The 21,650-nt window shown below is 36.7% G+C and overlaps 1 protein-coding gene across 1 annotated transcript in view; it reads left to right on the top strand.

Moving 5' to 3' along the window:
• Nucleotides 1-20,148, top strand: part of POF1B (POF1B actin binding protein) — a gene marked incomplete at both ends in the record, with an annotated part of 86,826 nt that extends 66,678 nt beyond the window's left edge. The window contains 6 exon segments of the mRNA XM_079728066.1: nucleotides 137-289; nucleotides 629-748; nucleotides 2,425-2,553; nucleotides 3,383-3,462; nucleotides 18,523-18,637; nucleotides 20,143-20,148. Of these exon segments, the coding sequence (XP_079584192.1) occupies nucleotides 137-289; nucleotides 629-748; nucleotides 2,425-2,553; nucleotides 3,383-3,462; nucleotides 18,523-18,637; nucleotides 20,143-20,148 (603 nt within the window).
• Between the last annotated feature and the right edge of the window lie 1,502 nt (nucleotides 20,149-21,650).

Below are 21,650 nucleotides of genomic sequence, written 5' to 3'. Positions count from 1 at the left end.
TTAAGTTTAAATATATTGGAAAACTGGGCATGGAAAAATATCAATATTTGCTTTGTTTCATTGAATTAATCAACTAAAAGCACTCTCTCCCAAAAAGTAGAATCCATTTGTTTTATTTACTGTGTCTTCTTTACAGAAAGGACTTCAAGACTCAACCTCAAAATGCCAAGCATTGGAAGAAAACAATCTTTCTCTTCGGCATACACTATCAGACATAGAATATAAACTAAAAGAACTGGAATACTGTAAGCGTAATTTAGAGCAAGATAATAAAAATCTTAGAGTGCAGGTATTCAAATTTTGTTTTAAATGTATGTTATTGCCTTAGTTATATGGTTGTAATCCTAGCATTGGCTATATATATATATATATATATATATATATATATATATATATATATATATCCAATTCATCTCGAGAAAATATGTAGACTGCTTTCTGATGATCTCACATGCAGTTAGGTCTTAACTCACTGCCATTTGAGCTGTATAATGCAGTTCCTAAAACTCACTCTCATTATTTCAATGTCTTGTTTAATCAAGTGGTTTTCATCTATTAATGTCTTGTAATATAATATGTATTTCCTTCATAACAGTTTAACTACAGAAATTTATTTTGTCTTGTGTAGCTTTTGGAGACTTGCACAGGCCCGATGTTGCAGGCTAAAATGGATGAGATTGGCAACCATTACATGGAGATGGTAAAAAACTTAAGAATGGAGAAAGATAGAGAGATCTGCAAACTAAGGGTATGTAGATCCTACACTGCATAAATACACAGTTCAGCACAAACTTTCTAATAAGATGATAGTCTCAAGTTTAATGCTACAAAGAAAAATCAACCAAAGGTAGAGTTTTAGGAGTATGCCATAGACCATTTCTTTAAATACATATCACTATGTAGGGAATATTGTTAAATTGTCTTGTAATTTAGCTTCATCTTTTCTAGGAAAGCAAAAGAAGACCTTAAGTTCAGGGTTGTTGATTTTTAATTTCTTTTTATTTATTTATTTACTTTTGGTGACAGGGGAACACTTTATGATCTTGCCTAAAGCCTGCTCTATGCAGCCAAGCAACTTTCAAGTTTATCCAGTGAAGCCACATTTGACTTCATAAATATCCTCACCTGATTTTGAAGGATGATAGCTAGCAAGAGTTTTGTCAAGTACATGGATAAAAACTGTTGAATTATATACCTGTAATTGGCATCAAAATTAAGGTGATATTTGTGAGAATAAATATACATTGCCTTATTTTGTCATTCTAGGTCAAATTGACTAACCCTTAATTTACTGATTCCTAATTGTAGTTATATAAACTCAAATATTTTAATAGAAATACTGACCACAGTGTTTTCTCTCCAAATATAATGTACAGTCTTTACAAAAATTCAAAACGAAACAAAATAGAATTTGTTCAAAACTCTGCTGATTTTTCTTGCAGATGTCCTCCACTGGTTTCTTTTCCATCTGAACGTTACTAATAACACTTTAACCTAAACAGCCATCTGTGTACACATAATGCAGTAAAAAGGGAAATGGACAGGATTTGCAGTCAGAATACTTGTCATGGAGTTGCAGCTATGTTTCTTACTAGCTGCTGTGCCTTTGTGTCTCTGGGTCTCACTTACCTGTTTTGTAAATAAAGATTATAATAATACTTATCTCAGAGGACTGCTGTGAGGACTGAGATGAGTCATGTAGGAGGAATATGTTGTGAACTGCATATTATGATATAATACTTGTTATTGAGTTTTCCTTAATTAGTATTTGAAGAAATATAAAGTACCTGTTTTCTTAGCATTATTTTAATTCTTGTTGCCTAGGACTTTTACTTAAGTAATGCCTAAGCCTAAATAGTAAAGTCACCTTTTAAAAATGAGAAATTTCTTGGACTTCCCTGGTGGTCCAGTGATAAAGAATCCACCTTACAATGCAGGGGACTCGGGTTAGATCCCTGGTCAGGGAACTAAGATCCCACATACCATGGGGCAACTAGAGCCCACGCGCCACAACTACTGAGCTCGTGCACCTCAACTAGAGAGCCCGCGTTGTCACAAACTACAGAGCCCATGTGCTCTGGAACCTGAATGCCACAACTAGAGAAGAGAAAACCCACATGCCACAATTAGATAGAAGCCTCAATGAAGATCCCATGTACTGCAACTAAGATCTGACACACCCAAAAATAAAAAAAAAAAATAAAACATAAACAATAAATCTTAAAAAAATGAGAAATTCCTAATTGGCATTTCAGTTCACATATTACATTCATAAAGCTCTTTAAATGTTTATAACTATTGGTATTTTGCTCTTCATTTCATAACTAGCTGTATGACTTTATGTCACTTAACCTCTCTGGAACTCAGTTACCCATTTTGTTAAATGAGAATTATAATAATTCTTAGTTCTTTTTAAATCCTTAGACTCAATTAAATCAGTACCAAAAAGATGTTTCAAGAAGAGAAGGAAGTTGCAGTGACTTCCAATTCAAGATTCATGAACTGACAAGCTTGCTGGAAGAGAAGGATTCCCTTATAAAGCGTCAATCGGAGGTAACAGAGAAGGGGTCAAACCATACAACAAGGAGACAAACCATACAACTCAGCCCTGTAGGATAAATACTTCCCACAAACTATACATGTTTCTATACATGTTTCCAAGACTTACTTTATTCATAAAGTAGAATGTGAGTGCCTACGAGAAGTAGAACACTCACATTTCAGGAGAAATAATTCAAATGAAAGCTAGAATTGAAGCAAAAAATATGTGCTATTATGCCTTTAATAATTTTAAGACACTGATTTTCTACCTCATTAGCAGTCAAACTCCCAATAAGGCTGTGAGCTGCTTCAGCAAGGGACTGTGTTATATTCCTTTCTATGTCTGTAGCATGTAGCCCAAGATCTGTCATAAAATAGGTAGTGAAGGAAGAAACTACCCAAATGGTGGCTAATGTTGTATTGCTGTTATTGAGCAAATGGTACTTGTAGTAATGTTCAGTGATAGATTTTCTGTTAGGAAACAATATCTACTTCCATATTGAAATTTCATACATTTCTGCTATAGCTACACATTTAAATCTTTTTGGAACAAAAATTTTCACATCTTCATCTTGAGAATCATGCCCATTCTATCTTATGTTATCCCTTAAGTATAGAACCAGTTAGTGGATTCCTGCAGAGGCTTATAATGTAACTGATTAGGTACCATTAAGCAAGACTATATGGAATTCAACAAGTGGGATTGGAACATTCTTACCTCAAGGCTAAAAAGGAAGGGGAAAAAGTAATTATTCTTAGTAACCTTGTTAAATGATCAAACATACCTCTTACCTCATGTTTCTATGGCTTTCAAATGATTATATTGTCTTTTATTTGTAAGGAACTCTGGAAGTTGAGACAACAAACATATGCATCTCATAACCAACCCTCCAGTGATGGAAGGACAATTACCACTAGAAAGTAATGTATTTTTAATGAAATTTGGATATGACTTTGGTTATGATATAATGCAAATTATCACACGTTTAACTGATATATATGCCCCTAGACAGAGTTTGGTGTTTTCTGCTGGCCAATAATTCTACTGAAGAATGAATGTTCACAAAAAGACATAACTATTATGGTCAATAAAATTCAAGAGCACACTTTTACTGTATTTACAATAGAGTAAATACAATGAAAGTGAAAAGCAAATAATTAATTGTTTAACCAACCATATTAGTCAGGACTCTTTCAGTTGCATATGCCAGAAACCCAACTTAAACTGGGAATTAGTTAATTCATATAATTGGGATTGCTTGGTGTCCAGATGGATTTGTGTGATCAAAATATGTCTTCAGAAATCTGTCTATCTTTTGGCTCTGCTCTTTCCTGCATAGAGGTCATTCTTAGGCAGGGTCTCTCCTCATGTTAGCAGTACGAACATAGCTTACATCTCAACAATTTAGCAAAACCAAATAGAAAGTGACTCTTTATAAATAGTTTCAGCCAAAGTCTATTTTGGATATTTCATATAAATGGAATAATCAAAATGTGGTCTTTGGTGACTGAATTCTTTCACTTTGCATGTTTTCAAGATTCATCCATGTTTTAGCATGTGTCAGTACTTCATTGATTTTTGTTACTAAATAATAGTCCATTTATGGATGTATAACCTTTTATTTATCCATTCATCAACTGATGGACATTTAGGGGCTGTTTTCAATTTTGAAAAATGCTACTGTAAATATCTGGGTACAAATCTGTGTGGACATATGTGTTCATTTCTTTGAGTATATAAAGAAGAGTAGAATTGCTGAGCACATGGTAACTCTGTTTAACTTTTTGAAGAACTGCTAAACTTTTCCAAAACAGCTGCACCATTTTACATTCCCACCAGTGATGTAAGAGGATTCCAATTTCTCTCCATCCTCCCAAACATTTGTTATTGTCCATCTGTTGGATTGTAGCCATTCTAAGGGGTGGGAAGTGGTATTTCATTGCACTCTTGATTTGTAGTTCTCCAATAATTAGTGTTGCATAGTATTTTTTCATGTGCTTATTGGCCATTTCTATATCTTCTTGAAGAAATGACTAAAGTCTTTCTTCATTTATAAATTGTATTATTTGCTATTTTATTGTTGAATTGCAAGAGATATTTATATATTCTGGATACAAGTTCCTTATCAGAGATATGAGTTGCAAACATTTTCTTCCATTCCATGGATTGTCTTTTCACTATCTTGATTGTATCATTTGCAGCACAAGTTTTTAATTTTGAGAAAGTCCAATACATCTATTTTTTCTTTACTCATGCTTTTGGTATCATATGTAAGAAACCATTGACTAATACAAGGTCTTTAATATTTACACCCACATTGTCTTCTAAAGAGTTTTATATTTGTATCTATTACATTTAGATTTAGGATCCATTTGAGTTAATTTTTTATATGTTGTTAATTAGGTATCCAAGTTCATTCTTGTGCATGGGGATATCCAGTTGTCCCATACTCATTTATGGAATATGCTATCCTTTCCCCCATTAAATTGACTTGGCATCCTTGTCAATCAAGCTACCATAAATGTAAGGGCAAATATGTAGACTCTCAGTTTTATTCCATTAATCTGTTTATCTGTCTTTATGCTAGTACCACACTGTCTTGATTATTATAGCATTTTAGTTAAGTTGTGAAATCAGGAGTGTGAGTCTTTTAACTTTTATTTTCAAGAAAGTTTTAGCTGTTTGTGGTCTTTTGCTTTTCCATATGAGATTTAGGTTAAGCTTGTTAATTTCTGTTAAAAAAAGATCCCACTGGAATTTTTACAGAAAATTCATTGAATATGTAGGACACTTTAGGTATTATTGCCATGTAAACAAAACTGTTTTCTGGTCAATAATCATGGGATCCTTTTCAATTTATGTCCTCTTTAATTTCTTTTTCAAAAAATTTTATTGGAGTATAGTTGATTTACAATGTTGTGTTAACATTCAGGTGTACAGCAAAGTGAATTAATTATACATATACATATATCCACTCTTTGTTTAGATTCTTTTCCCATACAGAACAGTACAGAGTACTTAGTAGATTTCCCTGTGCTATACAGCACATCCTTATTAGTTATCTATTTTATATATAGTAGTGTGTTTATGTCAATCCCAACCTCCAAATTTATCCATCCCCCACTTATCCCCTGGTAACCATGTTTGTTTTCTACATATGTGACTCTACTTCTGTTTTCTAAATAAGTTCATTTGTACCCTTTTTTTTTTAGATTCCACACATAAGCAATATCATATGGTATTTGTCTTTCTGTGTCTGACTTACTTTACTCACTATGACAATCTCTAGGTCCATCCATGTTGCCACAAATGTCATTATTTTGTTATTTTATGCAATAGTCCATTGTATATATGTACTGCATCTTCTTTATCCATTCCTCTTTTGATGAACCTTTAGGTTGCTTCCATGTCCCAGCTACTGTAAATAGTGATGCAGTGAACACTGTTCTGCATGTATCTTTTTGAATTATGGTTTTCTCCAGAAATATGCCCAGGAGTTGGGTTGCTGAGTAATATGGTAGTTCTATTTTTAGTTTTTTAAGGAACCTCCATACTGGTCTCCATAGTGGCTGTACCAATTGACATTCCCACCAACAGTGTAGGAGGGTTCCCCTTTATCCATACCCTCTCCAGGATTTATTGTTTGTAATTTTTTTAATGATAGCCATTTTGACTGGTGTGAGGTGAAACCTCATTGTAGTTTTGATTTGCATTTTTCTAATAATTAGCAATGTTAAGCATCTTTTCATGTGCTTTTTGTCCACCTGTATGTCTTCTTTGGAGAAAAGTCTATTTAGATTTTCAGCCCATTTTTTGATTGTTTTTTTGATATTGAGGTTCATTAACTGTTTGTATAGTTTGGAGATTAATCCCTTGTGGGTTGCTTCATTTGGAAATATTTTCTCCCACTCTGAGGATTCTCTTTTTGTTTTGTTTATGGCTTCCTTCATTGTGCAAAAGTTTTTAAGTTTAATTAGATCCCATTTGTTTATTTTTGTTTTTATTTTCACTTTCACTATGCTAGGAGGTGGATCAAAAAACAGTTTGTTGTGCTTTATATCAAAGAGTGTGCTACCTATGTTTTATTCTAAGAGTTTGATAGCTTCTGGCCTTACATTTAGGTCTTTAATCCATTTTGAGTTTATTTTTGAGTATGGTGTTAAGGAGTGTCATAACTTCATTCTTTTACATGTAGCTCTCCAGTTTTCTCAGCACCACTTTTTGAAGAGACTGTTTTTTCTCCATTGTATATTCTTGCCTCTTTAGTCATAGATTATGTGACCATAGGTGCGTGGGTTTATCTCTGGGCTTTCTACCCTGTTCCATTGATCTATATTTCTATTTTGTGCCAGTACCATACTGTCTTGATGACTGTAGCTTTGTAGTATAGTCTAAAGTCAGGGAGCCTGATTCCTCCAGCTCCGTTTTTCTGTCTCAGGATTCCTGTGACTATTCATGGTCTTTTCTGTTTCCATACAAATTGTAAAATATTTTGTTCTACTTCTGTGGAAAATGTCATTGGTAATTTGTTAAGGATTGCATTGAATCTGTAGATTGCTTTGGGTAGTATAGTCATTTTCTCAATATTGATTCTTCCAATCTAAGACTATGGTATATCTCTTCATCTGTTTGTGTCATCTTTGATTTCTTTCAGTGACATCTTGTAGTTTTCTGCATATAGGTCTTTGCCTCCTTTGGTAGGTTTATTCCTAGGTATTTTATTCTTCATGATGTGATGGTAAATGGGATTGTTTCCTTAATTTCTCTTTCTGGTCTTTCATTGTTAGTGTATAGGAATGCAAGTGATTTCTGTGTATTAATTTTGTATCTGCAACTTTACCAAATTCACTGATTAGCTTTATTAGTTTAATGGTAGAATCTTTAGGATATTCTATGTATATACCATGTCATCTGCAAACAGTGACAGCTTTACTTCTTTTCTGATATGGATTCTTTTCATTTCTTTTTTCTTCTGTGATTGCTGTGGCTGAAACTTCCAAAACTATGTTGAATAACAGTGGTGAGAGTGGGAAACCCTGTCTTATTCCTGATCTTAGTGGAAATGGTTTGTTTTTCACTATTGAGAATGATGTTGCCTGTGGGTTTGTCGTATATGGCCTTTATTATGGTGAGGTAAGTTCCCTCTATGCCTACTTTCTGGATATTTTTTTTATCATAAATGGGTGTTGAATTTTGTCAAAAGCTTCTTCTGTATCTATTGAGATTATCATATGGTTTTTATCCTTCAATTTGTTAATATGGTGTACCACATTGATTGATTTTCCTCTATTGAATCCTTGCATTCCTGGGATAAACCTCACTTGATCATAGTGTATGATCCTTTTAACGCGCTGTTGGATTCTGTTTGCTAGTATTTTGTTAGGATTTTTGCATCATGTTCATCACTAATATTAGCCTGTAGTTTTCTTTCTTTGTGACATCTTTGTCTGGTTTTGGTATCAGGGTGATGGTGGCCCTGTAGAATGAGTTTGGGTCTGGTCCTCCCTTTGATATATTTTGGAAGAGTCTAAGAAAGATAGGTGTTAGCTCTTCAGTAAATGTTTGATAGAATTCGCCTGTGAAGCCATCTGGTCCTGGGCTTCTGTTTTTTGGAAGATTTTTTTTTCTTTTTTTCTTTTTTTTTTTTTTTGTGGTACACAGGCCTCTCACTGTTGTGGCCTCTCCCGTTGCAGAGCACAGGCTCTGGACGTGCAGGCTCAGCAGCCATGGCTCATGGGCCCAGCCATTCCGTGGCATGTGGGGTCTTCCTGGACAGGGGCACGAACTCGTGTCCCTGCATCGGCAGGCGGACTCCCAACCACTGCGCCACCAGGGAAGCCCTGTTGGAAGATTTTGAATCACGGTTTCAATTTCAGTGCTTGTGCTTGGTCTGTTTATATTTTCTGTTTCTTCCTGGTTCAATCTTGGAAGGTTGTGCTTTTCTAAGAATTTGTCCATTTCTTCCAGGTTGTCCATTTTATTGGCATACAGTTGCTTGTAGTAATCTCTTATGATCCTTTGTATTTCTGCAATGTCAGTCATTACTTCTTTTTCATTTCTAATTCTGTTGATTTGAGTCTTCTACTTTTTTTTCTTCATGAGTCTGGCTAATGGTTTATCAATTTTGTTTATCTTCTCATACAAGCAGCTTTTAGTTTTATTGATCTTTGCTTTCATTTCCTTCATTTCTTTTTATTTATTTCTGATCCGATCTTTATGATTTCTTTCCTTCTGCTAACTGTGGGGTTTTTTGTGTGTGTGTCGTTGTTCTTCTTTCTCTAATTGCTTTAGGTGTAAGGTTAGGTTGTTTATTTGAGGTTTTTCTTGTTTCTTGAGGTAGGATTTTATTACTATAAACTTCCCTTTTAGAAGTGCTTTTGCTGCATCCCATGGGTTTTGGGTAATCATGTTTTCATTGTCATTTGTTGTTAGGTATTTTTTGATTTCCTCTTTGATTTCTTCAGTGATCCCTTGGTTATTTAGTAGTGTATTGTTTAGCCTCCATGTATTGGTATTTTTTACAGATTTTTTTCCTGTAATTGACATCTAGTCCCATAGTGTTGTGGTCAGAAAAGATATATGATACAATTTCAATTGTCTTAAATTTACCAAGGCTTGACTTGTGACCCAAGATATGGCTTATCCTGCAGAATGTTCCATGATCACTTGAGAAGAAAGTGTATTCTGTTGTTTTTGGAGAGAATGTCCTATAAGTATCAATTAAGTCCATCTTGTTTAACGTATCATTTAAAGCTTGTGTTTCCTTAGTTATTTTCATTTTGGATGATCTGTCCATTGGTGAAAATGGGGTGTTAATGTCTCCTACTATTATTGTGTTACTGCCGATTTCCCCTCTTATGACTGTTAGCATTTGCCTTAAGTGTTGAGGTGCTCCTAAGTTGGGTGCATAAAGATTTACAATTGTTATATCTTCTTCTTGGATCGATCCCTTGATCATTATGTAGTGTCTTCCTTTTCTCTTATAACAGTATTTATTTTAAAGTCTATTATGTCTAATATGAGAGCTGCTACTCCAGCTTTCTTTTGATTTCCATTTGCATGGAATATCTTTTTCCATCCCCTCACTTTCTGTCTGTATGTGTCCCTAGGTCTGAAGTGGGTCTCTTGTAGACAGTATATATATGGGTCTTGTTTTATTATCCATTCCACCAGTCTATGTCTTTTGGTTGGAGCATTTAATCCATTTACATTTAAGTTAGTTATCGATATGTATGTTCCTATTCCCATTTTCTAAATTGTTTTAGGTTTGTTATTGTAGGTCTTTCCCTTCTCTTGTGTTTCTTGCCTAGAGAAGTTCCTTTAGCATTTGCTGTAAAGCTGGTTTTGTGCTGCTGAATTCTCTTAGCTTTTTCTTGTCTCTGAAGGTTTTAATTTCTCTTTTGAATCTGAATGAGATCTTTGGTGGATCGAGTAATCTTGGTTGTAGATTTTTCCCTTTCATCACTTAAATATGTCCTTCCACTCCCTTCTGTCTTGTAGAGTTTCTGCTGAAAGATCAGCTGTTAGCCTTATGGGGATCTCCTTGTATGTTATTTGTTGTTTTTCCCTTGCTGCATTTCATATATTTTCTTTGTATTTAATTTTTGATAGTTTGATTAATATGTGTCTTGGCGTGTTTCTCCTTGGATTTATTCTGTATGGGACTCTGTGCTTCCTGGACTTGATTGATTATTTCCTTTCCCATATTAGGGAAGTTTTCAACTATAACCTCTTCCAATATTTTCTCAGTCCCTTTCTTTTTCTCTTCTTCTTCTGCGACCCCTATAATTCGCATATTGGTGTGTTTAATGTCCCTGAGGTCTCTGAGACTGTCCTCTATTCTTTTCATTCTTTTTTCTTCATTCTGCTCTGTGGTAGTTATTTCCACTATTTTACCTTCCAGGTCACTTATCCGTTCTTCTGCCTCAGTTATTCTGATGTTGATTCCTTCTAGAGAATTTTTAATTTCATTTATTGTGTTGTTCATCATTGTTTTTTTGCTCTTTCATTCTTCTAGGTCCTTGTTGAATGTTTCTTGTATTTTATCCATTTTACTTGCAAGATTTTGGATCATCTTTACTATCATTACTCTGAATTCTTTTTCAAGTAGACTGCCTATTTCCTCTTCATTTGTTTGGTCTGGTGGGTTTTACCTTGATCCTTCATCTGCTTTGTGTTTCTCTGTCTTCTCATTTTGCTTAACCTAATGTGTTTGGGGTTTCCTTTTCACAGCCTGCAGGTTCATTGTTCCCGTTGTTTTTGGTGTCTGCCCCAGTGGGTAAGGTTGGTTCAGTGGTTGTGTAGGCTTCCTGGTGGAGGGGACTGGTGCCTGTGTTCTAGTGGCTGAGACTAGATCTTTTCTTTCTGGTGGGCAGGACTATGTCCAATGGTGTGTTTTGGGGTGTGTGTGAACTTATTATGATTTTAGGCAGCCTCTCTGCTAGTGGGTGGGGTTGTGTTCCTGTCTTACTGGTTGGCATAGGGTGTCTAGCACTGGAACTTCCTGGTCATTGAGTGAAACTTTGTCTTAGCATTGAGAAGGAGATTGCTGGGAGAACTCTTGCTGATTGATATTATGAGGGGCTGTTAGGTCTCTGGTGGACCATTGTCCTGAATTCGGCTCTCCCAAGTCAGAAGCTCAGGCCTGACACCTGTCCAGAGAACCAAGATCCTGTCAGCCACACAGCTCAGAAGAAAAGTGAGAAAAGAAAAAAGAAAGAAAAAAACATAAAGTTATTAAAATAAAAAATTAAAAAATATATTATAATAAAGTAATTAATAAAAAAAGGAAGACAGCAACTAAACCTATAAACTAATCCATCAATGATAAGAAGTGCTAGAAACTATACTAAAAAGACCGGACAGAGAGAACCGTAGGACAAATGGTAAAAGCAAACCTATACAGACAAAATCACACAAAGTAGCATATACATACACACTCACAAAAACGGAAAAAGGAAAAAAAATATATATATATATATGTATATATGGAAGAGAGAAACCAAATCAATAAACGAATCTACCAATGATAATAAGCCCTAAATACTAAATTAAGATAAACATAATACTAGAAACAAATTAGTAGCAGAAAGCAAACCCCAATTCTATAGTTGCTCCCAAAGTCCACTACCTCAGGTTTGGGATGATTCATTGTCTATTCAGGTGTTCCACAGATGCAGGGTACATCAAATTGATTGCGGAGATTTAATCTGCTGCTCCTGAGGCTGCTGGGAGAAATTTCCCTTTATCTTCTTTGTTCACACAGCTCCTGGGATTCTGCTTTGGATTTGGCCCTGCCTCTGCATGTAGGTCACCCTCTGGCATCTGTTCTTCACCCAGGCAGGAGGGGGTTAAAAGATCAGCTGATTAGGGGGCTCTGTCTCACTCAGGCCGGGGGACGGGAGGGGTACAGAATGCAGGGCGAGCCTGTGGCAGCAGAGGCCAGCAGTGACGTTGCCACAGCCTGAGGTGTGCTGTGTGTTCTCTTGAGGAAGTTGTCCCTGGATCACAGGACCCTGGCAGTGGTGGGCTGCACAGGCTCCTGGGATGGGTGGTGTAGATAGTGACCTGTGCTTGCACACAGGATTCTTGGTGGCTGCAGCAGCAGTGTTAGCGTTTCATGCCCGTCTGTGATGTACGTGCTGATAGCTGTGGCTCACACCAGTCTCTGAAGCTCGTTTAGGCAGTGCTCTGAATCCTCTCTCCTCACACAACCTTTTGGGAAGTCTGAGGTCTCCTGCCAGTGTTCAGTAGGTGTTGTGTAGGAGTTGTTCCACTTGTAGATTTTTTTTTTCCCGTGGTACACAGGCCTCTCACTGTTGTGGCCTCTCCCTTTGCGGAGCACAGGCTCCGGACTCGCAGGCTCAGTGGCCATGGCTCATGGGCCCAGCTGCTCCACGGCATGTGGGATCCTCCCAGACTGGGGCACGAACCCGTGTCCCCTGCATCGGCAGGCGGACTCTCAACCACTGCTCCACCAGGGAAGCCCTGTAGATGTATTTTTGTTGTATTTGTGGGGAGGAAGGTGTTCTTCACGTCTTATTCCTCTGCCCTCTTAAAGGTCCTCCGCCTCTAGTGTATTTTTATTTTCATTAATGTGTTGTTCATCTCTGTTTGTTCTTTAGTTTTTCTAGGTGTTTGTTAAACTTTTCTTGTATCTTCTCAATCCATGCCTCCATTCTTTTTCTGTGATCTTGGATCATCTTTACTATCATTACTCTGAATATTTTTTAAGACATTACTTATCTCCTCTTCATCTAGTTGTTCTTGTAGGTTTTTTTCTTGCTCCTTTGCCTGCAACATATTTCTTTGTCATCTCATTTCGTCAGACTTACTGTGTTTGTGGTCTCCTTTCCACAGCCTGCAGGAGTTTACTTCCTTTTACTTCTGTTGTCTGCTGCCTGGTGGGTGAGGTTGGTCCTTTGGCTTGTTCTGTTATCCCATTGGTAAGGTGTTTGATTTGTGTTGTGGTGATCAGAGCCTGCCCTGGATATTGAGAGGACCTCCCCTTTGCTCCCAGTGGCTGTGTGGGGTCTTCTCCCTATTTGTTGGAGTAGAGGTCCCTAGAACTTTTTCTTGGCTGTGATTCTGATCTGCAGTGTGGTGTGAGGTACGTGGGATTGGAGGACTCCCACTGGGAGAGAAGCCAATGAGTGTTCCTCCTCTGGAGGTGTTCACTGTGAATGTGCTCTGTTGTGTCCCCTTTCATCCATTGTGTGGACTCAGAAAGTACACTGTTGTTGGCACTGCTTTTGGTCCCACCTTAACTGTGGGTATGCCAGCAATTGGCCCTGGTGACTCTCAGGCATTATTTTCACCCAGTCACTGGCACAGGTCCACTGAGGTCAGTTCCTAGGACTGCAGTATTCATTCACCTGGACCTGCCATGGTAGCTATGGAGGCTGCTCAGACTCTGGTCTGGCGCATTCCCTGTGTGTACATGCCCACAGATCCCACAGCTGCTAATGCCATATCTATCAGAGTACAGGAGTTCTTGTTGTCCTTTTGGATGTTTCACAGGTGCTGAATTTAGGAAGCCATCAGCAGAGGTGTAACTTCACAGTTCGTTCAGCTCTGAGGAGAGATTTCAGCTCTTCATCCTTAGTCACACAGACCCTGGCTCTCAGTTGTTGTTTCAGCCCCTACTCTGGGTGGATTTCCTAGTGGTGGGAGCTATCCCTCTCCTTCTGGGACAGTGGGGCAGGTCCGGGCACCCACTGTCAGATTTCCCTGTAGCGAGAGCTATCCACGTGCTCCCTGGATAGTGGGGCAGGTCCTGGCACCCGCTAATGGATTTCCTAGTAGTGAGAGGTTTCCGTGTGCTCCTGGGACAGCAGGTCAAGTCCTAGCACACACTGGCAGGTCCCAGCACCCACTGGTGGATTTTCTTGTAGTGAGAGCTATCGGGGCACTCCTGAGACAGTCAGTTGGGTTCCAGTGTCTGCCCATGTGTCTGGAAGAGGTGACCAGTGCCTGCCTCTGGAGACCAAGATGGAGGTGGTGACTCACACCCACCCTGAGAACTCCACTAGGCAGTGTTCCGTTGACTGGGAGCACTCAGGGAAAGAAGCTTGTGGTCCCATCTCTCTCCTCATGCACCTCCCAATAATGGTGCCTTGCTTCTCTGGTGGGCCAAGGCTTCTTCATGGTATACCTTCAGTTGCCACTGCCTGACCTTTTCAGGCTGCTTCCACACTTAACCCTGGTCCTCTCCCTGGGACCGAAGTTCGGAGTCTGAGCTTCAGCACTCAACCCCCACCCTCACCAACAGAGGAGTGTCTCAGGTTGGGGAGTGCGGGGTGGCAGTGCCAGTCCTCTGTGCAGGTTACTCTCCTTTATGCCTTACACGAACTGGTTGCTGCTCTCCCCTCTTAGGCTCCGAAACTCCCCCTTCATCCAGTCTGATCTCTCCACTGTTGAGCAGACTTTCCAAGGTGTGGGAATCTTTCTTCTTTCCCAGCTCCCTCCCTGTCCTGATTCCTTTTTTTTTTCCCCCTTTTGTCTTATCAGGTTATGTGGAGGTTTTCTTGTCTTTTCAGAAGTTTGAGGTCTTCTGTCAGCTCTGTTTTGTAATTTGTGTCTCTCTAGGAATTGGTGCATGTCATCTAAGTTATCAAGTATTTTTGGCATAAAATTGTCATAATACTCCTTTATTATGTTTTCAAGACAAAGGATCTCCTTTAAAATTTTAAAAATTGAGATATAATTAACTTATAACATTATTTTAGTTTTGGATGTACAAAATGATGATTCACTATGTGTATACTGTTAAATGATCACCACAATAAGTCTAGTTAACACCCGTCACCATCCATAGTTACAAATTTTTTCTTGTGATGAGAACATTTTAAGATTTAATCTTTTAGCAACTTTCAGTTGTCCAGTACAGTATTATTAACTATAGTCACCACACTGTTCATTACATCCCCAGGACTTATTTATTTTATAACTGGAAGTTTGTACTTTTGACCACTTTCACCCATTTTGCCCACTCCCACCCCCCACCTCTAGCAACCACCAATATATTCTCTTTATCTATGAGTTCATTTGTTTTAGATTCCATGTATAAGTGAGATAATATGATATTTGTCTTTCTCTCTCTGACTTATTTCACTATGCTTAATGCCCTCAAGGTCCGTCCATGCTGTCATAAATGGTAGGACTTCCTTCATTTTTGGCTGAATAATATTCTAGTGCGGGGCAAGGTGGTGGTGGGATGAATTGGGAGATTAGGATTGACATATATACACTAATATGTAAAAAATAGATAACTAACAAGAACCTGCTGTATTAAAAAAATAAACAAAACTTAAAATAAACTAAAAAAAGTATTCCAGTGTGTGTGTAAATATATATATATATTATACATTTATTATATATATAATATTTTATTTATCCTTTCTCATATTGATGGACACTTACATTGATTCCATGTCTTGACTATTTTAAATAATGCCACAGTGAATATGAGGGTGTAGATATATTATAGTGTTTTCATTTCCTCTTGATAAATACCCAGAAGTGACATTGCTGGATCATATGCTAGTTCTATTTTTGATGTTTTAAGGAATCTCCATACTGTTTTTCATAGTGGCTGCACCAGTTTGCATTCCCACCAACAGTGCACAAGGGTTCCCTTTTCTCCACATCTTGCCAACACTTGCTATTTCTTGTCTTATTGATAATAGCCATTCTAAGACATGTGTGAGGTGATAGCTCCTCTTTCTTAATATCTGTAAATTGTGTGCTGTTTCTTTGCTAACTAGACTGCTTAGAACTACATCAAGTTTAGTGATATTCTTAAATTTTTCATTATTGTTTTTATCTATTTTATTTGCTTATTGGGTATATTACTTTTTATAATTGGTATAAGTTTTAAAGTATCCCTTTTTTATCTTATCACAGTCTATCGTCAAATAATATACCTCATCACATGTAGCATACAAACTTTATGGTAGTATACTTCCATTTCCCCTTCATGATTTTTTGCTATTTTTTTCATTTATATGTACTTTTTTTTTTAGTCCAAATTTCTTTATTGAGGTATAGTTGATCTACAATATTAAATAAATTTTAAGTACACTATGCAGTGATTCACAATTTTAAAGGTTATATTCTATTTTTAGTTACTATAAAGTATTGGCTATATTCCCTGTTTTGTACAAAATATCCTTAGATCTTATTTCATTTTATTTTTTAACATCTTTATTGGAGTATAACTGCTTTACAATGGGGTGTTAGTTTCTGCTGTATAACAAAGTGAATCAGCTATACATAAACATATATCTCTATATCTCCTCCCTCTTGCATCTCCCTCCCATCCTCCCTATCCCACCCCTCTAGGTGGATACAAAGCACCGAGCTGATCTCACTGTGCTATGCGGCTGCTTCCCACTAGCTATCTATTTTATATTTGGTAGAGTATATATGTCCATGCCACTCTCTCACTTCGTCCCAGCTGACCCTTCCCCCACCTCGTGTTCTCAAGTCCATTCTCTATGTCTGCATCTTTATTTGTGTCCTGCTCCTAGGTTCTTCAGTACAATTTTTTTTTTTTAGATTCCATATATATGTGTTAGCATACGGTATTTGTTTTCCTCTTTCTGACTTACTTCACTCTGTATGACAAACTCTGCATCCATCCACCTCACTACAAATAACTCAATCTTGTTTCTTTTTATGGCTGAGTAATATTCCATTATATATATGTGCCCCATCTTCTTTATCCATTCATCTGTCAATGGACTTAAGTTGCTTCCATGTCCTGGCTATTGTAAACAGAGCTGCAATGAACATTTTGGTACATGACTCTCTTTGAATTATGGTGTTCTTGGTGTATATGCCCCGTAGTGGTATTGCTGGTTCGTATGGTAGCTCTATTTTTAGTTTTTAAGGAACCTCCATACTTTTCTTTATGGTGGCTGTATCAATTTACATTCCCACCAACAGTGCAAGAGTGTTCCCTTTTCTCCACACCCTCTCCAGCATTTATTGTTTGTAGATATTTTGATGATGGCCATTCTGACTGGTGTGCAGTGATACCTCATTGTAGTTTTGATTTGCATTTCTCAGATGATTAGTGATGTTGAGCATCCTTTCATGTGTTTGTTGGCAATCTGTATATCTTCTTTGGAGAAATGTCTATTTAGGTCTTCTGCCCATTTTTGGATTAGGTTGCTTGTTTTTTTTGATATTGAGCTGCATGAGCTGCTTTTAAATTTTGGAGATTAATCCTTTATCAGTTGCTTCATTAGCAAATATTTTCTCCCATTATGAGGGCTGTCTTTTCATCTTGTTTATGTTTTCCTTTGCTGTTCAAAAGCTTTTAAGTTTCATTAGGTCCCATTTGTTTATTTTTGTCTTTATTTCCATTACTCTAGGTGGTCGGTCAAAAAGGATCTTGCTGTGATGTATGTCACAGAGTGTTCTGCCTATGTTTTCCTCTAAGAGTTTGATACTGTCTGGCCTTACCTTTAGGTATTTAATCCATTTTGATTTTATTTTTGTGTATGGTGTTAGGGAGTGTTCTAATTTCATTCTTTTACATGTAGCTGTCCAGTTTTCCCAGCACCACTTTTTGAAGAGGCTGTCTTTTCTCCACTGTATATTCTTGCCTACTTTATCAATGATAAGTTGGCCACATATGTGTGGGTTCATCTCTGGGCTTTCTATCCTGTTCCATTGATGTATATTTCTGTTTTTGTGCCAGTACCATACTGTCTTGATGACTGTAGCTTTGTAGTATAGTCTGAAGTCAGGGAGCCTGATTCCTCCAGCTCTGTTTTTCTGTCTCAAGATTCCTTTGGCTATTTGGGTGTTTTGTGTTTCCATACAAATTGTGAAATATTTTGTTCTAGTTCTGTGAAAAATACCATTGGTAGTTTATCTCACTACTAAGGCAATAGTCTTTTGTAGTATTTGCCTGATGCCCTCTGGTATTAGGAAGTCTTTCCACTCTGGTTAGTGGAACACAGACTGGAGTTCCCTTTACTATGTGAACTCCATGAATTTGAAGACTGCACTTTTTCAATGCTTCTTTCCCTAACATCAGTAGCTTTTTCACAAGCCTACACTGATCAGTGCTCACCCAAGGACTTGTGGTGGAACTGTCTACAGATCCCGTGACCTCTCTCCAGCTATGTAACTCTTTCCTGTCTGGTATTCTGCTCCACAAATTATGACTCCAGGCAGTGAGCTAGGCACTTGCAGGGCTCATGTCATTTATTTCCCTTCTCTGGGATCACTGTCTTGTGCAACCAGTGGTCCATTATTGCCAGAAACAAAAGTACTTCCCTCTTACTCTCTTGAAAATAGCAGTAGTAAATCTTTGTACCACTGAGAGGAGATTTTCTTTTTAGAAAGAGTTAAAAGTCATTCAAAGCCAAATTAATTAAATAAGGAGGATCAAACTAGGAGTGACTAAAAAGTAATGAGAGTTATTTTCTTGTCCAACTTGTAAACTAACTTTTTTTTCTGTATAGGTACAGGTCACAATATCCAATCCTAGGCCTCCTGTATGATGACTATGAATATATACCACCAGGTAGTGACACACAGACTATTGTGATTGAGAAAACAGAAGACAAATGGACTTGTGTAAGTTCACTTGGGCATTTCTCGAGTATATAATTAGGGAGAAAAAATCCTAAGGCCATTGTGTTGTGTTAGCGGAGTTTCTCAACCTCAGCACTATTAACATTTTGGGCTGGATAATTTGATGTGGGCGGACTGCCCTGCACATTGTAGGACATTCTAAAATGATGTAGAATCTCACTTTTAACACTATGAAAATGACAGCCTTTGTCTTGTTATGTTAAAAACTTCTTAGGTACTGAAAGCAGGTAAAACTAATCTATGGTTATTAAAGTCAGGAAGTGGTTGGTTATCCTCGAGGTCAGGTACTGATTGGAAGGAAACAAAAGGAGGACTACTGGGGTACTAATAATATGCTGTTTCTTGATCTGAGTGATAGTTGCATATACATGTTCAGTTTGGGAAAATTCATTTAGTTGTACACCTATATGTGCACTTTTCTTATGTTTATTATACTTCAATAAAAGTCTTAAAATGCTTAAGTATATCATGATGAGCAATAGATAAATATATCTCAATCAATTATTCTGTAGAACCTTTTGAGGAAATTTTTAAATGTAGATTTATCATTAGTAAAATACTGCAGATATATAACTAATAAATTACTACAGATGTAGTTAATAAAATTAAATATCTGTTAAATAACTCACTTTAAAAAGTTATCTTTTGGTTGAACAAGCTCAAATATGTGAATAAACCAAAAAATTCAGAAAGTTGATAGCTCTGAAGCACTTCTCTGACTACAATAAAGCCATCAATCTTGTATATATGATTATCTATCAACAGTGAAAGCAACCAACACTTAGTAACCCTAAAATAAAAATTTAAGCTTTGAAATATATTGTGCTTCTTAGGTCATTAATTAGTTAAGAATTATTTATTACTAATTATTAATTGGTAAAGGGTACTTGGTGGCCCAAGAATCAGTTGAACAACAAGAGAAAGTCAGCATAGGATTTAAAATTTGTCACTCAATGTTTACTTGATTCTGAAATTTAATACTGAAAAGCAATTGCTGCTAATAACCACATGTGTCTCAGAGGTGGCATCAATGTGAAGATCTACCAAATAAAGGGTCTACAGAATAATAGTCATTACTTCTCCTTTCATTAAAAGCATATAGCAATGAACATCAAACTCAATATCTGAAGGGACTAGATACTAATAGCAAATTCAAAATATATTTAAGTAAATTCACAGATGTTAGATTTGTACTTATTAACAGAGACTTTTGGACATATTTAACCTCTAACTATGACACCAAGGAGTAAATCTACTCACATCTCCCTCCCTTGTGCTTAAAATCATTTGAAACATATACTTTGGCTAAAGTCAGACAAACCATTGTTTCATTGAATATGTGTAAAGAAGTGCCCAAACAGTGCCATACATTTCCCTTGGTATTATTCATGTCAATTTAAATCATTTTTACAACTGTGTGCATACAATTACAATGTTTAAAATTAATTATAAGCTGTTCTAAACTGACATTTTCTTTTCTTTTCTAGCCGTGAATGAATCTCCAACTCAAAGGAATTATTTTTGTCTTCATTAGTACTTTGTTATTTTTCCATAGCTAAAGCCAATCAATATTTTGAACTAAGCTACTACCCAGCAAGTCTAATGGAATTAATTAGATATACAGATGAGAGTTTCTCCAACTATTTATAAGGGATGAATCCTTTCTATCATATTTTTGTATTCAGTATAGCAACACACCACTTTTTTTTAAAACATCTTTATTGGAGTATAATTGCTTTACAAGGGACAACACACCACTTTTAAAACTCAATTACAGGCACTGTAGGACTTAATCCACATTTTTCAATAGGGTGCTTCCTAGACACCGAATTAACTTTGTTGGGGTAGAGATTTTACAAGTTATTCCATTAGAAGATTTTTCTATGATATTAGATGTGCAATTTAGCTACAAGAGTAAATACTATGCTTTAACAACAACAACAGCAAGCAATACTACTGAATTAAAAAAAAACAGTTTAGTGCATGGTATATACAGCATATATTTGTTTTTCTCATATTAGACCTTGTGATTAAAAGAGGTGATTTATTACATGCTATTTATACCTCTTAGAGACAGAACTAAATCAAAGGTGATGATTAATTTCATTTATCAGGGAAGTGAGAAGTATATTTTTTAAAATACCTAAATCCACTGAATTGTACATTATGCTCTTATGGTTCTAAGTACACATCAGTAGCTTGGCGACTCTGTTCTTTTGAGGCATATCATCCCCAAATGAGCCCACCCATTTCCTTAAAAACTTGTAACAGTGGGCTTCCCTGGTGGTGCAGTTGTTGAGACTCCACCTGCCGATGCAGGGGACATGGGTTCGTGCCCTAGTCCAGGAAGATCCCACATGCCGTGGAGCGGCTGGGCCCGTGAGCCATGGCCGTTGAGCCTACACATCCAGAGCCTGTGCTCCACAACGGGAGAGGCCACAGCAGTGATAGGCCCACATACCGAAAAAAAAAACCCAAAAACAAAAACCTGTAACACTATTATTGTAGTAGCAGGTGGAAGGAAGGTGGGCTTTTTTAAATAGCAGTAGACAAAACAACATTGAAATACTGTGTAAAAGCTTAGGGAATAAAAATAGCAAAAACAAATACTTGATATGTGTATTCTACTTGGGAGAGACTTTATAGTAGAATATTTAATGTACTTACTTAGAAGTTGGTTGATTAATTGGGTTCTAATGACCTTACTAAAAGTGAACTAAATTATTTTCTAAATACATTAGTAGATAAGAATGAAATTTTAAAATGTCAAGCCCTTTGGTTAAAGTTAAGAATTAGCAAAAATTAAAATGTTTGCATTTGACAAAGTATAGATTAAGGTAACAAATAAATTTGGGTTTACATGTGAATAAGATTTTGCACTGAAATGTCTCTGCAAGTAACTATATAGAATTCTGTCATTCTTTATAATTATATTCTAATAATTATCCATTATACTAAGAAACTGTTAAGATAGCAACATATAAGGCACTACATG

This window comes from Hyperoodon ampullatus (assembly GCF_949752795.1).
Source record: "Hyperoodon ampullatus genome assembly, chromosome: X".
Lineage (NCBI taxonomy): Eukaryota > Metazoa > Chordata > Mammalia > Artiodactyla > Ziphiidae > Hyperoodon > Hyperoodon ampullatus.
This window is presented reverse-complemented; position numbering and strand designations above follow the sequence as displayed.